Source organism: Seriola lalandi, unplaced genomic scaffold (genome assembly GCF_002814215.2).
Source record: "Seriola lalandi dorsalis isolate HSWRI2012SDOR001 ecotype SW California unplaced genomic scaffold, Sedor1 jcf7180002054939, whole genome shotgun sequence".
Classification (NCBI taxonomy): Eukaryota; Metazoa; Chordata; class Actinopteri; order Carangiformes; family Carangidae; genus Seriola; species Seriola lalandi.
In genome coordinates this window covers 2,231,871-2,255,374 of record NW_019525659.1, presented here as the reverse complement: position 1 = coordinate 2,255,374, position 23,504 = coordinate 2,231,871, and the positions used below count along the sequence as shown (strand labels likewise).

The window sequence follows — 23,504 nt, the reverse complement described above, 5'->3', positions numbered from 1 at the left end:
CCCCCCCCCCCTTTCTGCCTCTGAGGGACATGTCTGTCTGTCTGTCTGTCTGTCCACATCTTACCGCAGGCACTTCACCACATGTTCCACATTGTTGGTGTGGATGTTGTGTCTCTCCAGCAGGCCGCTGTAGCTGGAGCCCTTCATGGCGAGCTGCAAAACACAGGCACAGCACAACTGAAGAGACCCAGCGGCAGGTGAAATGGTGAAATGTAGGCGTGTGTTTTGCCTGGGGGGTGACAGGCATGCTCAGGGTGAAATGCAGTCTTACCAGCTGTTTTAAGTCCTCCTCTGACAGCCCTGCATAGCGATATCTCTGCTGCTCGAACTCATATCTCGTAGTCTTTGTAACCACTGCGACCTTTTCCGGTTTGAATCCGGCTCTCGGTTGGGAGGAGGTGTGGAGGGGCCGAGGTAAGCGTCCATGCAGCAGGGTGACAGCTCTGCTCCCGAGCCACACCAGGTTCACCACGGAGCGGCGACTCATTCTTACCAGTGAACACACGACCATGAACTCAACTGAAAGTCCAGCTACACCTGCGAAGTCATGTCAGTCCTCTGCCTCATGTAGTCACCGTCCACTCACAGAGTCAGTTAGTACAGCAGACACACACCCCGCCGACAAGGACGGTCACCAGTTGCACCAGGCTCTCTCCTGGCTGGTAGGTGACCCGGGTGTAGGACTAGTTTCTGAGTACAGTGTTTCCTCAGTCAACTAACTGAACAGCAACGGTCTAACTATTTAACTAATTGTCTTACTAACCGTGGTTGGTAAGGTTAAAAGCTAATGTTACTTTAACCAGCTTGGCTTAAATAGCTAAAAGTAGCTAGCAGTTGGCTCACAAGTCTTCCGCGAGGAGTCCCGCTTATCACACACTCAGGCCGGGTTAACGCCCGCCACAGAGCTTACTGAGGATGAGACACACACCTCCGCTCCGAAAGCTCTTTGAACACCAGGTTACTCACATGGGCAGCTGGAAAATAAGCGAAAGCACAGAAGAACACTGGCTACACAGTATGTACCATGCAACCTGGCACGTACCAGTCAGTACGTACTATACGTCGAGTCGAACGTGATTGGATACGTTCAGCGTTGACGTTTATTTTGGCTGCTGCCCTGCCGCTCGTGACCCCGGTGCGTTCAGGGGCGGATGAAAGAGTGGGGAATCATTAAAAACACGACTAGAAACGTCCCAGCTCTGTATAGTATATAACATAAACAGGGTTATCCCTAGTCCCACAGACCCCGAAAGTCTTTTAATTGTTTTAGTTCTTATCATGTTCATATTTTATTTATTAAAATGATTTGTCTTTATATTTTCTCTAAGTTTTATTACCCAACATGCAACACAAAGTATGATGGAGTCGGGACAGTTGCAACAATTTTTGCATTTCTCTCAGTTGCTCAGAGACTTTTTGAACTTACCCATACCATTTAAAGATGATTACATATCACTATATTTATATATGTCACTATATTTATTTTAATGGAAGAATTCAGATGTTGCAACTCACCTCAACCCTGGGAGCAGTTGCAACACAGATCAGAGACAGTTGCAACATTTAAAAATGCATTACATTTAACTTTGTCTCAATAAGCATAGTATTCTGTAAATATGCAATATTTTACATTAATATTATAGCATTATTAATTTATCTAGGACAGTTATTGAGTTTTGTTTTGCATAGAAAATATAACCTAACTTGAGTCAAAATAGGCACTATTATCTATAAACTATCTATAAATAATCAGTAAATATTTATCTATAAACAGAACTGTCAATGAGAGGTTAAGAAAATAATATCTAAAATTACTTTTGTATTCTCTTATGCATTCAACTGAATAATTACTGTTGCATCCATTGTGCTATGGGACAAAATATTTCCTATTTTGAACTAAAAATGAAAAAAAAAAAATACTGTTGTGTGGTCTGTTGTGATTTGGCTCTTGAGGAGTTACAATAACTCGTTGCAACTGTTCCCACCCTTTCAGCCATGACAGAACATCATGTGCTAAACACACTGACACAAGTCACTTAGAAATCAACAAAACAATAAGTAAGTTTTGATGAATTCTTAAAAAAGGGCAGGACAGTTTGACAAAAATACTCAAGAAACTAAAAAAAAAAAAAAAAATTAAATTAAATTAAAAATTACTTTCATTCCTCCAAAACAATATTTAATAAATGCAGCAGCAGCTGTTGAATGTGTCTTCTCTGTTCCTGGTGGGGGAGGGTCTAACTATATGTGCAGTTTGAGCGTCATCACTCTAGCATGTTTCTGATTGGAGGAATAAGACTTGTTGCAGCTGTCCCACAAACCCAGAGTCTCCCCTAAATGCTGTTTTGTAGCCCTGTCCACTCTGCCAAGAATGAAATTCTGGTTGGTAAACACTCAAACCTTCTGCTATTTGCGTGTTTACTTGCTTAAAGTCGCATCCTTTTATAGAGGGATAAAATATTGTAATTAGCCTGTAAAATACAGACTGTGTCACTGTGTTTTTTTAATTGTGGGAAGTGAACTGCTCCTAAGTTGCTAAAATCCAGTAATTCTCAGAAAAAATAAAAACTGAAGCCACTGACATGAATGGAACTGAACCCTAATACACATACTAATTTACAATATAAATGTAAGATATATGTGAACGTTAGGGATAACTGAAAAGTGCCTAATCTGTTTTAAATAGTTTTAAACATAGGCCACTATGACCTGTAACTACTATTGAATCACAGGATTATTCAATAAATGTGAAGACAGCAGAGGTCAGAAGATCCTCATCACGTTAAACCTGTGTGGGTCCTGAGTATCAGACACACGAGTCTTTGGCAGCTGAGCAGTAAGGAAACAGCACTGGTGTCTTGTAATTTCTCTGGGGTGTAAGAATTTGCCCTCAGCATGAAGTGTGATAGAATGAAATGAGGCCATGAGCCCCTCTGAATCTGTTATACATGAGAATAGAAAGGTTGGAAATGAGCTCAGATGGACTGGAAAAAAAACATTTGGCTGGTTGATCAAGCTTTATTTCAACTTCTACCTTTGCTTCTGTGTTTGACTGATTTTCTGCTGATCACTTTGGTTACTATTGATGAAGTTTTGAGTTTTTTAATAAAGAAATGTTTGATGAGCACAGACTGACGACAGCAGGTTATACCACCTCATGAGGACTTGAATCTGAACAACCTGTTTTCATGTTGGTACACAGTCACCTGGAGTCATGCTGGTTTTACTCTGTACACAGTCACCATCATGTTCTGTGAGTCACTGGGTCAGGCCGTCTTCAGACCTCCAGGGTCCCCAAAAGCCCCTGGTCCACTGCTTGTGAATTGGATTTTAGTTATTTGATTAATTCCATAATTATGTGGGACTTTGCACTGCTAAAGCACAATATCAGCTCATGGACATTTGTTTCATCACCTAATATTACAGTCCTGTAACACTACAGCTCCTGCTGAAGCACCAGCCCTGCCTTGGAAATTCTGCAATGCAATAATGTGACGTAAAATCGCCTGTCAGATGGTTTTGGTGATTTGATTATTTACAAATCTGTTGCAGACTCTTGGCCACTAAAAATACAACATCAATATGTTGAGATGTATTATTATGTAAGAGACTGACAGTAGGTCTGTGACTGTTATAATAATTGTTTCTGCAGTCATGTAGTTACTGTCGAGGCAGTGGAGGAGTCAATGTACAGTTTCTTATAGAAGCTGCTCTCACTATATAACAAGAACTCAAGTGTCCGGTGTAGGAGCCATTTATTGTGTCTGTTTATTGCTGTTTATAGGTCACAGCAGGCAGTATCACGGGTGGTAGTGCTAGGTGGTAATGGCAGGCGGAGTCTATGTAACACGGGTGTAACAGGCCAGTTAATGAGGCACGGGTGATGAGGAGGTTGCATGTTTTTTTTCCGCTCCGGCTCCTGGCACAGGAAAGATAAGGCCAGCCATGACAGCACATTTCACCTTTGCAATAACAAAAAAAAATACTGTTAACCAAATTCTTTAATAAATAGAAGGATTATCTAACAGTAAACACTTCCTGGACCTCGGTTCCTGAAGCGTGTCAGACCAAGGTCTTCTCCCCAGGTGGCTAAAAAGAGGTCAAGATAGTCACTACATCTGGAGCTGCAGTGTTTTCCAACAGGGCTGAAGTGCCTCATTCAGTTTCTCACTGTGCTTCTTACCAAACTCATTCAAATTTAAATGAAGATTTTAACCTCCATATGTCCCATAAATACGACTAAACATCCAACTGTCCTGTGGCTCTAGATTCATTGAATGAATAAAAAACATTATGGACAGAGGTGGGGGTCATTAAATCTAAAAGGGTCTGTGTCGTTATTAGGATGAATGTGTTCGTTATGTTTTTGAGATAACTAATGAATAAACTTGACATTTGGATTTCCTACAGAACTGCACATGCACTGTCCAAAACTGGAAAGAGGTTTTTGTCCTGTGTGAAAAATAAAAGGTTTGATGTTAAATGTTGATATTTCTTGAGTACAGTTTTTTCTTGACAAGCATGGCACAAGAGGAAAGGTCAGAGGTCACCACACATTAGAGTTTGTCCTGTTCACTAATGTTCCTCACTAGTACTCAGCACACAGCACATACAGTTACATAGAGATCCACTAGAGGGCAGCAGCTCAATGATTACCTTTCCTTTCTGGTAAAAGGATTTTATTGTTGTATGTGAACGCCAGTGATTTTGGATATGATGACAGAACTGTTGTACCAGACTGTTACTGATGATGTGATGATATTTCTAATGTTACAGCACAGAGGCAGAGCAGCAGGTCCTGAGCTGATGTAGAAGGAAAGTGGAGTGTGGTTCACACCAGACGTCAGTGGTATGATTGTGTATTTTGTTTGGATTGAGGTGCAGATTATTGTCTGTGCTCCACATGACTGACTGATGAAGATGTTTACTGTCATGTGTTCTATTGCTAATGGAGATGAAACCTATAGTGGTCGTGCTTGTATACTTATGTTAACAGAGCTGTGTTGGTACGTGCGCTGGTTGCTGCAGGGCTCCAGATGATGATGGATTCTCTGGGGCAGTGAGGGACAAAGCACTGGTGGAGAGAGAGGTTGAAGTGGTGGTTCTGCACATTCTTAGAAGTTGTTATCATTATAACTGGGAAGGACAAAAAATGACGTATAATTTAAAAAAATACATAAATAAACACAAAACAAATGCATGAATGAAAAATACAATTTCTGTAATTTTACATTTATTTATTTATGCATTTCTAGATTCATTTATTTATGTATGAATTTATTTCCATATTTGTCTAATCATGTAGAAATACAGGAATAAATAAATACATTAATAGATATAGAAATAATATATATATACATATATAAATACATAAATACATAAATATAGCAATAGTATTCTTTTATACATTAATTTTGCATTTGTAACATTTCTTTTCAGGATACCTTCCGGATCAGACACTCTGACCAGATAGTAGTGCTACAAATTAGTTATGTTAGCAAACAGTTTTCTATTTACTCATCCAGGAGACACATAACACATGGTGATTCTTTTAGCTCTGTGTTTGGTCTCCACCACCTCCTTAAATAAATATCTTGTTCTTTAGCTTCTGAATGCTCCACTACGTTCACCAGCTGCTCTGCTCTGGTATTTCTACTTTTACAGAAGGAGAGTATCAGAATACTTCATACAACACTGGTTATCACTGACATACAGTGTCTTCTGAAACACAGCATACCTGCTGCTGTGACTGTGGGGCATAAAGAATGAGAAAATTGGGATTTGATTATAAATTGTTTAAAGTAAGCTGTGAGTATTGACCCTCCTGAGACAGTTTGGATCATTAACAAATGTCTTCAGAAATATTTCATTCATTGGAGCGACAGTGACCGGGGAATAGTGTTTGTAAAAGGCTGTGACCTGATTTGAGGGGTATTCTTCACTAATTATGTTCAACATCACCGGGGAATAGTTTTCCATACAGTGAGGTCACTTATTACAAGTTCTACTTTTTTCAGCTAATTGTGGTGTGACTTTGACTCTGTGGAATTACCTTAAACTATAACACTTCCCGAGTGAGATGATGCGTATCAGTTCAGCTTGGTTATTGTTTTATGAGAGAATCAATTCTGTGTTTCTACAACATACAGACTCCAAGAGAGCGAGACAAAGTGATGAACGTGTTACAGATACAAAGGAGAGTGAGGAAGAGGATGAGAGGAGAGGAGAGGTGAGGAAGATGTAGAAATAACTCCATGAGGATTTTGATCACAACTCTGAACAAAGTTTTTCATACATCTGGGTTTTAGCTGAAACTGTGTCACAGGGCTAACAGTGTTATTATGGGACAACCATTTTCTAATTTGTCCTCTCAGTCTCGCCCCCTCCCCCCTCTGTCTCTCTTCTGGTGTCTCCCCTCCCTTCCTTTCCAATTACAGTAGGAGCAGGAGAGCTCTCTTTCCTGTGCTTCACTTCAGAGATTCATCTCCCCGTCACTCCGTCCTCCTGAAGCCCAGACGCTCCAACAACGCTCCAGCTCTTCTTACCCTCCTCTGCTGCTGCTTCACAGGCCGGCCGGGTCACCAGTGTCACCTGAAGAGCAAACACCAGCCCACAGAGGTACGTGATCGACAGCCTCTCTTTGTTCTGTAGTAACAGGTCTGTGGCTTCTGGTTGTTTTAACTCCACTGAGTGATGGATAAAAAGGTTTTCCTGTATAGCAAAGAACTGGATTAAATCATTGAATAGTTTCTTGGAAAGGAGAAAGCAATTGACTGTATTAGCAGTTTAAGAAAGTAAAAATATGGATATTAAAGGATCAATTCACCAAAGAAACATTCAGTTTGACTGAAAATTTGCATTTGAAAAAAATTGAAAACCTCAAATATTTATAAATCTGTGCAAATAAAACCAAAACTATCACCAGGAGGAGAGGTAAGTGAGAAAATAAATTTTGATTTGGTGAATTGACCCTTTAAATTGAGCATTTGTTTTCTGTTATACTGAATGACTGCTTTTAGACTAATTAAACTAATTAAATATCAAACAATATCCTTATAATATTTTATATATATATATATATATATATATATATATATATTTAATATATTCTTATTTCATATATTCTTGTTTCATATAAAGTTGCACAGGAGTTAAATCTAAGTTGAAAATATAATCAATACAACTGTATAAGGTTGTGTTTATCTACGTATGTTAATATAATACTCACCTCTCCAGACATACAGTATGTTTGAAGAGTTATTGGTGACTGTGGTCCCCTCCTAATGTGACTTATATGAGATGGGGATGAAATCCACCGCCCTCATGAAGTGTAGCTGCAGCTAAAATCAGTGGTGTGAGCAAATAAAGTGGGTTTCCTCTAAAGTCAAAGTTCTTTGTGTTTCCTTTTACTATTTCACAGATACATTGAATGTAAAGTGGAGCAGAAACACTGAACTCCACCACTAACAAGATGCTTTGGATTTTTTCAAACAATTTAAGTTTTTCCACAGCAAAAAGGTTAAAGGAACTTTATGTAAGTGTTGCTATTGCTACATAACAAACGTTAGCATTAGCAGCTGTTTACTCACCAGTCTAGAAGAAACATTGTGAGTCCAGCATCAAACTTCATTCCTTGACTCACCAACATCTGTGTCCAGAGAATGTGGCCATAGAGTTGACAGTGGGGCCAACACAGAGGGCTCCACCATAAAAACACATGGTCCAACAAAAAAACTGAACCTGGCTCAACTGTCCCCAGAGAGTGATGTGACCTCATGTTGGTCAGGCTGGACAATCAAATACAGCATATGCAAGTGGTAAAACTTCGTTGTGATATGAGTGCCATATTTCTTTAGCTCGCTATTGTCACAATAACAGACGTATCAGACAAGTTTTCAGAGCAGTGAAATCCTTCTTCCTAGTATTATGAAGCACCATGTGTTGTTTTAGCAAATGTTAAACCTTTAAACTCATGGATCTGTTACTCAAACTGCACTTCCTGGATTATTATCACCTCACTGGTACCTTTTAAAGGAGCTATGTGTAAGCGTTGCTATTAGCATTAGCAGCTGTTTACTTACCAGTCTAGAAGAAACGTTGTGAGTACAGCATCAAACTTCATTCCTTTACTCACCAACATCTGTCTCCAGAGGTGGAAACAAACACCAATGTTAACTCTTGTCTCTGTCACGTCTTTTCTTCTACTGAAGTTAGCATGCTAACCAGCTAGCCTCGGACCATCTCCTCACTTTATGATTCACTGTAGCCTCCAGCCTGTCCTGAAGGCGTAGATGCTCAGAGGACGTCTTATAACCTCTTGTCTTGTAAACGCGACGTTGGCCGAAGCTCTTGGCAAGCGACCATCACCACTGGTTCCCAGGAAGAAACCACATTCAGTGGCAAAGAAAACGTACAAATAGCCCCTTTAATAAGATGCATTTACGCAGCCAAGTGAATTTTTGACACAGGAAGTATTTTCCCTCTAAGCACCCACGACTAAAGGTAATTTCACATTCAGTCTGAACACACCTTGGGTAGTAAAGTGGTTCCAGAGACAGACCATGTCCACCATAATGATCTCATCACAGGCTCAGCAAAGAAACACTGTCCATGCAAACCCAAAGAGGGAAGTTTGCACAGAACAAAGATTAGATTTTCTTTCTTTTATCTCACATTGTAAGGGATCAGTTCACAGCCAGTATTATAAACAGGGTTAATTACCCTGACTTAACTCTTTCAACATGCATATGAATATGTGAATATTGCATTAAAGCAGATTTCAAAACATCTGTGTCGTTCCTTTAAAACCGAGAGTTTCTTGAGAAATACTGAATGAATTTATCAGCCTGCTGGTGAGTCTACACACCTCTTGTTTTCAGTAATGGACATTTGTTTGTTTTCTGCAGCAGGATGCAGCGTATCAGGGAAGGCATTCACATACGTACCATGAAGGCAAAGAGGAAAGTGGAGGAGATCTCCAAAGAGGATGTCCAAGCTTTCCTCAAGAAGAACGCCTTTGTGCTCTTCACAGTCGCGGCAGTTGTTGTAGGTGTGTATGCCTCTGTGAGCTAGATTGTAAATGTGTCAGGCCTCGTTCAGTCACAGTCTTGTCAGAGACACACATACACATAATATACAGGCCCGGCCCGTGTCTCTCTCTGCAGGTATCGTTCTGGGCTTCGCGCTCCGCCCCTATAAGATGACCTATCGAGAGGTGAAGTACTTCTCCTTCCCTGGAGAGCTGCTGATGAGGATGCTTCAGATGCTTGTTCTGCCCTTACTCATCTCCAGTCTCATAACAGGTACAACACCTTCACACATTATGTAACTGATCAGTCAGTGGATGTAGGACCTGTTAACATTCACTTTGTTGTGATTCAGTTTCTTTACTGTAGTCTTCTATCTTCATGCGATATTAACATGTTGGATCTTTTATGATCTTTCACTGCCTTTGCTCAGTTGTCTCTACAGTGTTGTGTCTTCCTCAGCCACTGCACTGTGTCTCTGCTGTTTAAATGAATCAGAAATGAAACAGTGAAAAAGAAAAAGGGTCTCTGACAGAGGTAACGACTGTGATCTGGCTTCAGCTGCACTCACACGGCAAGATTTAATGATAGTGAGTGATTTATTTATGGCATCAGATCTTAAATCTTATATGTGCAGTGAACACTGACCACAAAATGCACAGATATGATAATGACTTTAGAATAAGCCTTTTAGGGACTTGTTATCAGGCCCTTCTCACAGTTCTGACTGAAACATTACTGAAAATGAATTTGCTTCATTCTTGACCTTGGAAGTCGTAGTCTGAGGATGGTTTGGTCTCACCACTGTTTAACGTAATTAAAAGACTAATTAAAAGCAGTTGTCATTTTGATGTGTTATCAACATATTTGGAATTTACAAGGTACATAAATTAACAACATATTCTCATTACCTTAATCTGGCCTGCATTATGTTTCCTTCAAAATGTATCTGCTGTTGCAAATTAGTTGTATATATCGTCACCTCAGTTTTATCTTGAGATCCCAATACACATGAATCCTGTTATAGCTCTTCAGACTCACAGCAAATTGACATAGATAAGATATGTATCATATTAAGAGCCATATACTGTGTATATGTACATATACAAGTCAGAAATGAATGATTGTCAGGCGTGTTTATGCTCACTTCATAGAGGAGGGGAAAATTAGGGAATCTTATTTATATGGAACTAAACTGCAACAGCAACTATGTTCTGAATGACCAGATATGTTTCCTATTAATGTAATGAGAACAGTCTCAGATACATTGATCCTGAACGCATCAGTAAAATGTTCACAGACGACGTGTTTGTTTTCCACCAGAACAGTCAGTACAGTCTCCACCTCCACATTATTAAACTGTTTTGTGGTTCTGTTCAGTTTCTCACAGCTCAAGGTTCAGGTCAGGGAAAGATCCTGTTCTGGTTTAATACACAACAACTTCCCAGTGACTTCAGGGCATTTAACCTAAACCAACATCTTTCACTAACCTGAACTAAGGAACTGTTGTTGTCTAAACCACAGTAGAAGAATCTGGTCAACAGTCTCCATTTTCCCAAACTATTTTTCCTGCGTTTTACAAAAAGCGTAAGAACATTTGTCAGGTGCTGCTACCTGGATTACAAAATCTATGACTCCACTGTAATAACACATGAAAGGCTGGAACTGGAGCTATGGTAACTGGTGACAAACGTTACTATTATTCAAACTGTGAAAAGATCAACAGTATTTTTCAAATAGACACAGTAACATATAAAAAATTGGGTTTTTTTGTTGCTGAGAAAGAACAGTTATTACATCCCAGTGGAGGTGGTTCATGTGGAGGTCATCTTTACAAACCAGTAACAACTGAGGAGTCCCCCCCTCCAGCTCAGTGATGAAGAGATTCAGTTCCAGAGGAGACCTGGTTCAAATCCATCACCTCTAACTGCTCCAGATTGTGGGAACAGCAGTGGATCATAACCTCTCACTTTCTTCAAGGCAGTGATTTCATTCCACTGAGAGTCTGTTTATGAATATAATATCTGTCATTGACCTTTCCGAAAAGCTGAAACATAACTGAACACTTTTCAATCACAGAGGAATACCATAATGTTACGGAGGTTAGTTGAACCACAGCTATAGCTGGGACAAATGTTTTTTCCAAGTATCAACCTCCAGGGCTGAAAAGTGAAGCCAACACTGAAGAAAACTGAAAACACTTGAGGCTGTCTCCAAAAGTGACTCAATCCCCATGGACCACCAGTTTTGGTCTCTATAGCTAATTTTGTCGTTCATGACAAGTGTATGGGGGGGGGGGGTCTATGGTTGTTGTTTTTTTTTTTGTCAGTTTGGTAAGTTCTCTACTCTATAATACCCATAAACCTCAGATTAGTTGCTACAGAGAAGCTGCAGATTGTGTTGTCTACAAAATGTAATCGTTGGGTTCAGCTTGCATTCAGCTATACATGTAACAGAATTTACAGTTAGTTGGTCGATTCCATCTGAAATGCACCTTGGGAATCCTAGTTAAATTCCATACTCACCTTCCAGATCCCTGTACACTCAAAATAACTTCTCCCACTCCCCAATATTATTTGTCCAGCATCTGTGCAGCTTTTCACCAATAATCAGATGACAGATGATCAGCTGAGGCAGCAGTTAAACAGTGTTTTCTTACATGAACTCTGGACAATGTCCAGAAGATCAGGTCTTGATTGTCTGTGTGTGTGTTGGCGAGCGGTGGCGTCTGGGTAGATGATGGAGGCAGGACATGAAGGAAAAAATGACACTGCTGAAATCCCAATGTTTTGTTCATGTGGTGTAGTGTGAACAGTTTGGCATTTAACCTGTTGATGATGTCATGGGGTGGGCTCAGTATGGTTCAGGGTTACAGGCTCTGCTACTTGGCTCAGGTGTAACTGTGGCTGTGTCTTGTGTACTCCCATACTCACATTTGATATTTTGAGAGCATAAGTGTGTTCACATTAGCAAGTACAGCAACATGCAGTGTACTATAAGTACATGGATTCGAGTGTTATCACTTTAACTGCCCACCATTTGGTATTACCTCCGCCCCAGGACATTTCCAGAACAGGATGGTGACTGAGTTTACTGCAGGCATAGAAGGTGTTGTCTGCCACATGGATGATATCCTAGAGATGAGGATTAGGATCCTAGGTTGCACGCTGTCCTGAATCGAGCGGGAAAAGCAGCTGTCACACTCATTATGTCAAAGTGTGAGTTTGGGAAAAGAGGTTTCTTTGTTACATCATCTTAGCTGATGGCTTGAGGCCAGATCCACATAAATGAGAGCTGTGCCAATGAATATGAGTGAGCTCAGGAGCTTCACAGGTATGGTGAATCATTTAGGGAAGTTCATACCAAATCTGGCTGAAAAAGACAAAAAGGGGGCATTTTGTTTTCCTCCAGCTGGGTGACCCTAACAAGCAACTGAAAATGTCTGCAAAGGTCTCAGTGTACAGACTAGGGGCAGTGATGAACAAAAGGATGGAGAGACTTGGTCACCGGTCACTTATGCTTCCTGGTCACTGACAGACACAGAAAAGGGATATGTTCAACTGGAGAATGGAGGCACAAGCCCTGACTTTGGGCTGTGAGGGGTTTATTGGTTTCATCCTTGGACTACATTTTGAACTGGAAACTGACCACAAACCTCTTATAAGTCTACTAGGTAGGCAGGCTTGGGACTTGCTGCCACCTCGTATATAGATTCAGGATGCACTGAATGACGTATTCCTACATAACCAAACACACGCCTATAAAAAGGCTCAAAACTGTTGACACACTCAAAGACAGGTCTACACGAGCTGATAATGACATGATGGATGACTCTAATATCTACCTTGAGTCTGTGCTGGACAATCGCCCGAGAAGCGATAGATATGTTTGCGAGCAGCTGTGTGCTGATGGTGTTTGTACACAAGTCATGAAATACCATGTGGGGAGTTGGCCAGTTAGTTTGACCACTACTGCCGTGAGAGAGTAGTTCTAAGTGTGCATGATGGACTTATACTGCATGGCACAAGGTGAGGTGTGCCTGCTAACATTCCTCATACACAAAGGCCCCCAGGGGATGGTAAAATGCAGAGAATGTGCTAGTCGCAAAGTGTGTTGACCTGGACTAAGCAGTCAGATTAGTGAGGTATTAAATGCAGAGAATGCATCAAAGAAAGGGTAGGTGCAAAAGAACCTCTGATGCCAACCAGATTTCGAGACAAGCCCTGGCAAAAACAAGATGCAGATCTAGTCACCCAAAGAGACAGTACTTGCTAGTGGTAGATTATTTTGCACCAAATTGCTTTACCCTTCCAGAGCGGTTGCACCTGACTCTCTCAGACCTGCAAACTCCAGCAGAGAGCAAAAAGATGGATGGATGCAAAATGTTTCAATATGAGGCAAAGAGCAAGGGACCTGTCACCTGGAGACCATGTTTGGATCTCTGATACAAAAGCACAAGGCACAGTGACATCTGGTCAGTTTTACATGGTCAGCAACCACACCGGACATTGAGGGGGAATATCACCATCTTGTGTCGACACCAGCACCAAAGTCTCAGGTGAGAATCAACATGAGCATGAAGTGGACACATCTGCAGAAGCAGGTGAGGGACTCAACAAAATCTCAGAACATGTCTGTCGTCATGAGAATGAGGACGTAAAACATGATGATCGTAAACCTACAAACCAGACGACTCAGTCAAGACACAGGGCCTCACACTGTGCATTTACACTAAACCATTTCAGAGAGGCGAGTCCACGGACTTTGGATCTCACAGAAACACACATGACCAAGAGCAAAACTAACAGGGAAGCGCACCATTCGATCAATTATCAAACGGAAGAGGGCGGTGTTTCATCTAAACTGGGTTGGAAAATCAATAGATACCACCAGGTCATCAATAGAGAGAAATGTGGGTATTTTTTAAAACACAAGGTTTTGGTGATTGTCTGGAGAAATACAGTTGAGTGTGGTTGTGGTGTGCAACAGTATTTTTCATCTGTTGCTGAAACAGTGGAGGCTCAGCACACCAGCACAGAATGTCTGCTTCATAATAATGGACTACTGGTTGTAGGATCTACCTGACACACTGTTACATAATTTACCCATAATCTGCTTCCTTATTGGTAAAGAATATTTTTTCATGTCTTAATACTCAGATGAACTGCGTTTCAACCCTCTGTCCATTAGGAATGGCAGCTCTGGACAGCAAAGCCTCAGGAAAGATGGGCATGAGAGCCGTGATATACTACATGACCACAACCTTCATCGCAGTCTTCATAGGTATCATAATCGTCCTCATCATCCACCCAGGAAAAGGATCCAAAGATGAGTTTGGGAAGCAGCAGACAATAGAGCAAGTCAGTCCCGCTGACGCCTTCTTAGATCTGATCAGGTAGCCTGCACATCAGAAAGGAAGTCACAAAAATGACATGTGACAGTAACTGGTCAACACCATCTCTTAATCACTGATTTCTCATTTCAGAAACATGTTCCCACCAAACTTGGTCCAAGCCTGCACACAGCAGGTGAGCTTTACTATTAATATTTACCAAATTTGCAGCACTTTGTATCCATCAAGTCTTACAACAGGTCATCTTTTGGCAAGCAGCTCATAGTTTCTTGAATCTTCATTACACCCCACAAAATAATGTATCTAACAACTTTCTGACCAAGCAAAGGCGAACACCTCGCAACATGGTTAAGACAGAAACCAACTTAAACACAAAGCCAGCCTTGAGAATTAATACAAGCCCAGTCTGAATATGTCAATATTCCTGTGCACTGTCGGGCAATTTATGATCACCAGAGGATGAACCCCCTGAGAGTCATGTATATCCAAGGTAATGTCATAATCCAAGTTGATCTCTTATTGACAAAGAAGAGGTTGACCTGGGAGTGGCGCTATAGGAAAGGCCATGAAACTCTTTGACTTGATGGTTCCACTAGATCAAATGTCGGGGGTCCATTACAACCTTTAAGAAATAGTAATTTAACACAGAGTACTACTACGAGATTCTGAAGTTTGAGTTTAGCACAGTCTGCTGCACCAGACTCCACTGGTATAACTTTAATTTTCTCATTCTCCAGTTCAAAACCAAATATGGAAAACGAGTGGTCCATATGACAGTAACAGTGAATGACACCCTCTTCAACTCAACCAATGGCACCCAAGAGGTCATGGAGATCACCCGGGAGGAAGTGATCCCAGTGCCAGGTCAGGTGTACGGGGTCAATGCCCTCGGGCTGGTGGTCTTCTCCATGTGCTTTGGTTTGATAATTGGCAATATGAAGGAGCAGGGCCAGCTCCTGAGGGATTTCTTCGACAGCCTCAATGAAGCGATCATGCGCCTGGTTGCCATCATCATGTGGTAAGACTTCACTATCAGGGAAGCTTTTGAACAAACATTACCATCAGTTCGGTAACTCAATATTCCTCTCCCCCTCTCAGGTACGCCCCCATTGGTATCCTGTTCCTCATTGCAGGAAAGATTGTGGAGATGGATGATCTGACACAGATGGGTGGCCAGCTGGGCATGTACACCATCACAGTCATCATTGGCTTAATGATCCATGCTATTCTTATTCTTCCCACACTTTATTTTGTCATCACTCGGCAGAACCCCTTTATCTTCATTGCCGGACTCCTGCAAGCTCTGGTCACAGCCCTGGGGACCTCCTCCAGGTGAGTCCTGCCCAACACTACCACACTTAAAGGAATCACAATTATTACCTGGAACAAACACGCTAGCATTTTGGGAACGGCAGTTCAGTGCAGTCAAACTCGGGTGTCTAGTATAGTTTCTAAAAAACAGATCTGTCCGGCTTTTGAACTATGTCCTACAATCTATAAACTTTCTTGTTTGCTTAAAGTGTCAGTATTCTTGTTGGATTGTCACACAGTGCACCTGTAGCTGTTTGACGTAAGAAATGCGGGATTTGCATCCATAGTGCTGAAGTATGTAAGGTTTGAACTTATTTCTCAAGTTCTCTTTTTCATTGGTCACACACTTAGCAGCCACTGTGAGACGCTCTCAAAGCGTTCCCTGTTGTCTCTGTTTGAACACAGATATTACTGTTGTTTAGGACATCTTTAAACCTTAAACTGAACTGATGACACTGATGCATTGTCACTGACTAGATCAGTAGCTTTCAGCAGTGGAGCTCAGCTCTGGAGAGCTCTGCTGTCAGCTACTTCCTGGTTACTGAGTCATGAGCTGATAACTATCACAAAGAATTTGTTCCTTAGCTGTTAACCTGAAAAACCTGTACAAGACCAGACTTGTACTGAATTGAATGTAACAGTTCAACCCAGCAGACTGAACTCACTACTGAACTGAAGAATCAGAATCAGCAGCATACGTTGCATCGTTAAGAACAGTGATGTGACTGATGCATGTACTGACGTGTTTCTGCCCTTTTCTCCCCCAGCTCGGCCACCCTCCCTGTCACCTTTAAATGTCTGGAGGAAAACAACAGAATCGATAAGCGAATCACACGCTTTGTGCTTCCTGTGGGCGCCACCATCAACATGGATGGAACGGCTCTGTATGAAGCGCTGGCAGCCATCTTCATTGCTCAGGTCAACAATATGGAGATGAACTTTGGTCAGATCATCACCATAAGGTAAGAATTAAAAGAAGAGGGGGATCACAACCAAAAGTTGCTGTAATAAAAGTCAGCCTTTGAACTGCCTGTATGTTTCTCTTCAAGTATCACAGCGACTGCAGCCAGTATTGGAGCTGCTGGCATCCCTCAGGCAGGCCTGGTCACCATGGTGATTGTACTAACCTCTGTTGGACTTCCTACTGATGACATCACTCTCATCATTGCCGTTGATTGGTTTCTGTGAGTAGCTTGAACCCATGAACAATAATACAGTATAAGAGCCAGTCAAACACAGGAGTGTGACAGGTTGAAGTGCTGTAACTGTACCTCACATCCCTCCATGAATCATCGCTGTCATTTTAAAGGTCAAGAGCAGCTCTGTATCTACTACCACCTAGTGACACACTTCTCCTGCCTCCCTGGAGTCTTGCTCTACATCTTCCCTTTTGTATTGAATATTTTCTGCAATGAGTTTTAACATAGAAACATAATTAGGTTTCCCAAATTAATCATTTCAATTAGAATACCCTTCCCAGAAATTACTCAGCTAACTGGGGTAATAAGCAGAAACCCTTCTCTTCTTTAACTAGGATGGACCAAATATGAATGGCCTGTCTTCAGGAAGCCTCGCTAACCCAGGCCCTCTCGCACTGAATGGAACAAAGTATAGTCTCTAACAGAAGTGTATATGTTATAAACCTGAGGAGTGTTTCATAGAGCAAGATTACCAGCAACCACAGGTTTAAATTAGTGAATCAAGCTAATTGTTTTGAGCTTCATGAATCTTCACAAAGGTTTAAATAAGTCTGAACACATCTAACTGTTAAAGACCTCCTTCTGCGACTGGTCCAGCCAAGAAACAGTCCAGCACAGAACCAGAACTGGGTTACTGTAAACAAATGAGATATGACATGTTAATTAGTGATCTTTATAGGTGTTGGTAGGCAGATTTGTTTACCCTCAGAAAGAGGAAGGCTAGCTGTTTGCCCCCCATTTTCAGTCTTTATACTAAGATAAGCTAAGCTAAGCTAACACTCTGCTGACTGTAGCTTCTCTACTCTAGGCAAGTGAATAAGTGTTTTTCCCCAAAATCTGACACCATCCCTTTAACTTTGCTGTTATCACAAAGGTATAAAGGAGCTATTTTTGCTATTGTTTCCACAGCGTCTCCCCCATGTTCTGTGTAGTGTTCTCCACAGCTGCTGCACTCAGAGCTCTATTGTAACAGTCCAAAGCGCTCAGCCTACAGCACATGGTGCAAACACATGCAGGGCGTGTTCATGTCACTTTTGCTATTTTAAAAGGCAGAAAAAAACTATCACTGCTCCAGGTACGTGGTTTCAAAGGATTTTACTTAGTCTCTTAATTATTCATGGGAGTAGAGCAGTGGTCCCCGACCATGGGGTCATGGACCGCTACAGGGCCGCAGCATATTTTCTACTGGGATGCGCTGCAATCCAAAATAGAACAATTGCCAGACAATAGACTCCTATTATCATATAAGCTATTTGTTCAACAATTACAGGCCTATTGAAGTTGTTGTCCTATACCTGCTCATTTTCCTGCCTGTTTGTGAACTCACCTGTCTGCCTGTACGCCATTTTTCTTCTCGTGAAACTCCCCCAATGGATCATCCTGTCTGGTGAGTCTATGTTTGGGTCCTCCCCGTCTGTGCTGCCACCAGCAACCTCAACAGAACTGACTTGCTGTCAGGTAGCAGGAACACAGGGAAAACAAGAGGGAACAAAACCTGGAGCTGGTGACAAAAAAATACTGATGGCATAATGAGATAACTAGGAACAGGTGTGTGAGTGGGTGGGGAAGCTCGTCAGGTGGGTAAGAAGACAGGTGTTCAAATGGGGAGCTGAAGGGACAAACATGGCCGGGGAGAAGTAAGCAGGACCTGGAAACAGGTGAAGAGGGAAACTCCTCCTGTCTTCTTCTCAGGGACTGTCTTCTTCCGGGATCTTAAGGTGTTGTAAGGTTCATCATAAGACATGTCACCCCTGAGATGGTCCACTTTGTTTCTGTCCCTGGTTAGCCTGCTCCATGGCGATGGTGATCTCATGCAGTGGGTTTTCCTTAGGCATCAGGGTGAAGTTCAGGTCTTTCCGTAAAACCTCAGCTGTGGTCAGTTCTCGTTCCAACAAACTCAGGACCCACCTTTGTCTACAGTACTTTCATTGGCCTCAATCCCCATTAACAGCCACGATTTTAGCCATATTAGTTTGAACCGCTACTCTTGCTTGCATTTAGCTCCCTGATGACCTTCCTTGTTCATGTCAGCTCAAGATAATGTAACAACATGGCTGCAGTCTGCACAACACCTCTGTCTTCAGCTTTGTCTCTTCCTTTCTCACTGGCGTTGCATCAGTGAGTCCAGGCGCTGTACCAGACCGCTGTAGTGAAGACGGAGCTGAGCTGGAAGGCAAAGCTTTAGATCTACCAGTTGATCTATGTACCAGCCCTCACCTGTGGTCTCAGCTTTGGGTAGAGACCAAAAGAATGACATTGTAGATACAAGTGGCTGAAAAGAGTTTCCTCTGTAGGTTGCCTGGGCTCAGCCCTAGATAGATGGGTGTGGAGCTCAGACATCCAGAGGGAGCTCGGAGTAGAGTCGCTGCTCCTTTGTGTCCTTAGGAATGAGGTGGTAGAGGCTGACAATTTTTCAGGAATCCTTTGGGTCATGAGAGGCATTTAGTTCACCTTGGAAATTTGTAGAATGTACTGATTGTCTGCATTTGAGACGTTTAAGGAACATTGGTAATTTGTATCTTCTACCAAGAAATCTAAGAAATCATTCATCAAGGATTGGACGGGACAGGATTTTTTAAAATTCTGTCACAGAATTGGGATGGGACAGGAGTGAAAATCCTCTACTGATGTGTCTCCCTATGGTGATTTGCCGGTCCAACTGGTAGCAGGCCCCGGGGTAGACCCAGAACATGATGGAGACTATATATTTCATCTGGTCTGGGAATGCCTCAGGGTCCCCCAGACGGAGCTGAAAGACATTGCTAGGGAGAGGGACGTCTGGAATACCCTGTTCATCCTGCTGCCACCATGACCTGACTCCAGACAAGCAGCAGAAAAGGGATGGATGGATGTTTATCGTGAATATGAAACAGTTATGACAGACAAAACCTCATTTTAATTTTAGTAATATATCTTTCAAAACAACTGTAATCTTTCAAACCTTTGAAAATCATCACTTTGTTTTATGTCTTGTGAATATAATTTGACCACATTTCGGTTGCACACAGGGACCGTCTGCGCACCACCACCAACGTGTTGGGGGATTCGATCGGAGCCGGCATCGTGGAGTTCCTGTCTCGACACGAGCTCCGCAGCAGAGACGTGGAGATGGGAAACTCGGTGCTGGAGGAGAAGGAGAGGAAGAAACCTTACAAGCTCATCTCCCAGGATAGTGATTTTGAAAACGATAAACGCGCTCACAGTGAATCCAACATGTAACTCAACCCTCAACATCTGCCACATCTGTCCACACATACAAACACTTACAGCTGCTTCAGTTTGTGGGAGTGAGGATATGATGAGAGGTTGTTGTCAGCCATAGTTTTACAGCCATTACTAAACACTTTGGATTTGTTAACATTCCTTTTTTGTCGTCTCCCAGAAGTGATGAATTTCTTACATTCCTCTGTCATCCAAAAGATCAAGTCCTTTAATTTATGCTTCTGTCATGTTTCAAATAGGACTGGTAGGTTCAGTTTTCTGTGTCTACTACTTTAATTAATGTTTTAAAAATATAACTTCATGTTTCCCTCATGTAGAGGCTGAGGAGAAAGTGGCTTTCAGTTCAGGATGGATGAAGGATTTAGAGAGGAAGACTTCTGAAGATAGAATGTGAAGAAAATATATATTCACCAGGAATTGATTAAATCGACTTAAATTCAGATTTTATCTATATTTTCCCAACAATAGCTGCGTTATATTGTGCTTATTACAATAAGACATTTTTATGATTTTTAGGTCTCAGACTCACAGACTCTTTCACACACCTAGAATTACAAATGTGTGTGTGTGTGTGTGTGTGTGTGTGCGCGTGCGCGTGTGCGTGCGTGTGTGTGTGTGTGTGTGCGCCTTCACATTCTGATGGTGTGTGAACTTTTTACCAACATTGTTAATTTACTGTAGCCATGAGACAAGTGAATATGTTGGCTGTTTAATACACGTTAAGTCTCTGATTCATTATAAACAGATATTCAAGACTTGACTGAAATCCAGTAGCTTTTTGTGAAAACAGTTGTATTAGTTTTTGTTTATTATAACTCAAGTGAAATAAAAAAGAAAAAAAGCCTTTTTCCTGCCTGTCTCTGTTTCACTGAAATGTCACGGGTCGTTTCAGGGACATTTTTGTCTGTTTCATTTTTTATTTTTTGACTTTTTGGCTGTTAATGCAAATGGCATACATTTTGCCAAGTGTGTGTATTTTTGGGGGGAATTTTGGAATTTCAACCTCAGCTTCTGAACTATGTCTATAATAAACTATGTACACAAAATAATTACACTCAGGACCTTAAAGACAAAAATGAAACCCATTAAAAATGCAATTTTTGATCCCTCCCTTACAATATATAATCACAAATCTGACATTCCACAAAAAAATAATAAAGCATCATGGTTTCTAATCACAGGACTGGTGTTGAATAAAAAAATTAAAATAATATTATATAGTATATATATTGATGTTAATTTATATTGATTGTAATTTGATTACAATGTAATTACGATGGAAGCGTATTCTGCTAGTCCAGTTTTTCATAACTTATCTCGTACTTGTGACTTTGCCTCCCGTGATGAGATGATATAAACTCAGTCATCATTACCACACAGTCTCTCTTCACTCTCCTCTGGTGATGCCGTGTGTGTTAATGCGTGTGAACTGGTGTGAAACCGGGAGATGGCGACAGGGCAACAAGTGGATTTACAGCGCTGCTGGAACCTCAGAAGAAGAATCGTTCTTATCGGGTGAAAATCGCATTGCTCCGGAGCTTTCAGACACTGTCCATAAGCTTCCTCTGCCTCTCAGGAACATGTCGTCCACCGACAGTAGAGACCTGGGCCGGGCGCTGTGCATCATCACCGGGGCCTCCAGAGGCTTCGGCCGGACTGCAGCGAGGGAGATGTCCCGGCGGATGAAGCCGCGGTCAGTGCTCGTCCTAGTGGCCCGCACCGGAGACGACCTGCGCTCTCTGCAGGCGGAGCTGGCCGAGTCTGAGGAGGGTAGAGCGGGGCTGGTGGCTGAGTGTGTGGCGGCAGACCTGGGTCAGGCTGAGGGAGTGGAGAGCGTCGTCAGAGCCTCTAAAGAGCGTTTCTGTCAGGACATAGATCACATCATACTGGTCAACAACGCTGGTAAGAAGAAACCTTGAGCTCATGACTGCACCGGGGTCAGTGAGAACAGCAGCTCATCCAGTGATTCAGTCGATTTAATGCTACATCTGGCTGAAATTAAAAAATCCTATTTACTCATCTACAGCAGATATGAAGTACTGTACTCTACTGGAGTATTTATGTGCCATGACACTTTATACATCTACAGGTGTTTGTGCTTATTACTCTACCACGTTAACTGTGTGTGTGTGTGTGTGTGTGTGTGTGTGTGTGTGTGTAAAAAGTGTCTTCAGACCCCTTCATGTGTTGTTGTTAAAAACATTTACATTAAATTTCCCCTTATCAGTCAACACTCAACATCCCATAATGACAGTGAACAGTGAAACCGGTTCTGACAACAGGAAGCCCTGAGGGCAAGGGAAACATTTTGTGTTCGTACTTGTAATATTCAATTCAATTCAGTTTTATCTGTATAGCGCCAAATCATAATATACATTATCTCAAGGCACTTTACAGGGTACGGTCGAGACCTTTCTCTATTATAGAGAGAAAGCAACAGTTCCACCGTGAGCAGCACCTGGTGACAGTGGGGAGGAAAACACTCTTTAACAGGAACTAACCTCCATCAGAGCCAGGATCAGGGTGGGGTGAGAGCAGAAAGCCTGATAGCTGAAGGTTCTCTAGGAACCACAAGTAGACCTGCGTTAGAGAGCGCAGCGTTCTGTTAGAATGATAGGAGGACAGGGAGACTGCTCAGAGCTGAGGGAAAGCTGAAAGCTCAGAGAGAACCTTAATGAAGACTCGGTCCAGAGCTGAGGACTTCAGAACAATGACCCTCAGCTCACAGCCAAGACATGTGACAGTGACTCTGTGAATGAGCTCTGACTTGAACCTGGAGAGACCTGAACGTGTCTGACCACCGACGGTCCCCATCCAGCCTGACGGAGCCTGAGAGGACCTGCAGAGAATCCACAAGTCCAGATACACAACGCTTATGATGTCACGTCAGACCCAAGAAGACCAGAGGCTGGGATCACTGACAAAGCTGCTTCAACTAAGAACTGAGTAAAGTGTCTGAATACTTATGTCACAGTAGTCTTTCAGTTTTGACTTTTTAATACATTTTAAAAACTGTCTTAACTTCGGTTTTCACTTTGTCATTATGAAATGTTGAACGTAGATTAATGAGGGGGGAAATTAATTTAAACGATGTTATCATAGAAACTGCAACAGAACAAAATGTGAACAAAGTGAAGGGTCTGAATACTTTCTGAATGGTCTGAATATAAACTGAATCTATATGTGTGTTAATTTAACTCTGATCTGAATGGAGTGAATTTGTGATTAATTAGATGTGATTTTTTTTAAATGCTGTTCATACATGTAAAAACCCAGTCAGACTGTTTGTATGATATCACTAGAGGTAAGTAGGAATGTTTGTCTGTAATCTGGGTGAACTGACCCTTTAAAGCTTTTCACCTGCTTATTTGCACAGTTGCCTGATTCATCCTC

At 41.8% G+C, this 23,504-nt stretch overlaps 3 protein-coding genes across 4 annotated transcripts in view; 2 read left to right on the top strand and 1 right to left on the bottom strand.

The window, feature by feature from the left end:
• nadk2 (NAD kinase 2, mitochondrial) overlaps positions 1–1,064 on the bottom strand; it is a 9,219-nt gene extending 8,155 nt beyond the window's left edge. For both annotated transcript variants that reach the window (XM_023397903.2, XM_023397904.2), the window contains exons 1-2: positions 272–1,064; positions 65–153 (exon numbers count right to left, since the gene is read on the bottom strand). In XM_023397903.2, the coding sequence (XP_023253671.1) occupies positions 65–153; positions 272–511 (329 nt within the window). In that variant the 5' untranslated portion in view covers positions 512–1,064. The remainder of the gene's footprint in view (positions 1–64; positions 154–271) is intronic.
• Positions 1,065–5,420: 4,356 nt separating this feature from the next.
• Positions 5,421–20,957, top strand: LOC111648071 (excitatory amino acid transporter 1-like). The gene is made up of 10 exons (XM_023397825.2): positions 5,421–6,618; positions 8,907–9,049; positions 9,165–9,302; positions 14,217–14,421; positions 14,512–14,554; positions 15,117–15,397; positions 15,478–15,711; positions 16,458–16,652; positions 16,740–16,874; positions 19,898–20,957. The coding sequence occupies exons 2-10, from the start codon at positions 8,911–8,913 to the stop codon at positions 20,106–20,108; spliced, it is 1,581 nt and encodes a 526-aa protein (XP_023253593.1). The 5' UTR covers positions 5,421–6,618; positions 8,907–8,910; the 3' UTR covers positions 20,109–20,957.
• Positions 20,958–21,574: 617 nt separating this feature from the next.
• The window catches only part of LOC111648063 (sepiapterin reductase), a 4,768-nt gene continuing 2,838 nt past the window's right edge, over positions 21,575–23,504 (top strand). Inside the window, exon 1 of the mRNA XM_023397818.2 lies at positions 21,575–22,013. Coding sequence (XP_023253586.2) covers positions 21,692–22,013 — 322 coding nt within the window. The 5' untranslated portion in view covers positions 21,575–21,691. The remainder of the gene's footprint in view (positions 22,014–23,504) is intronic.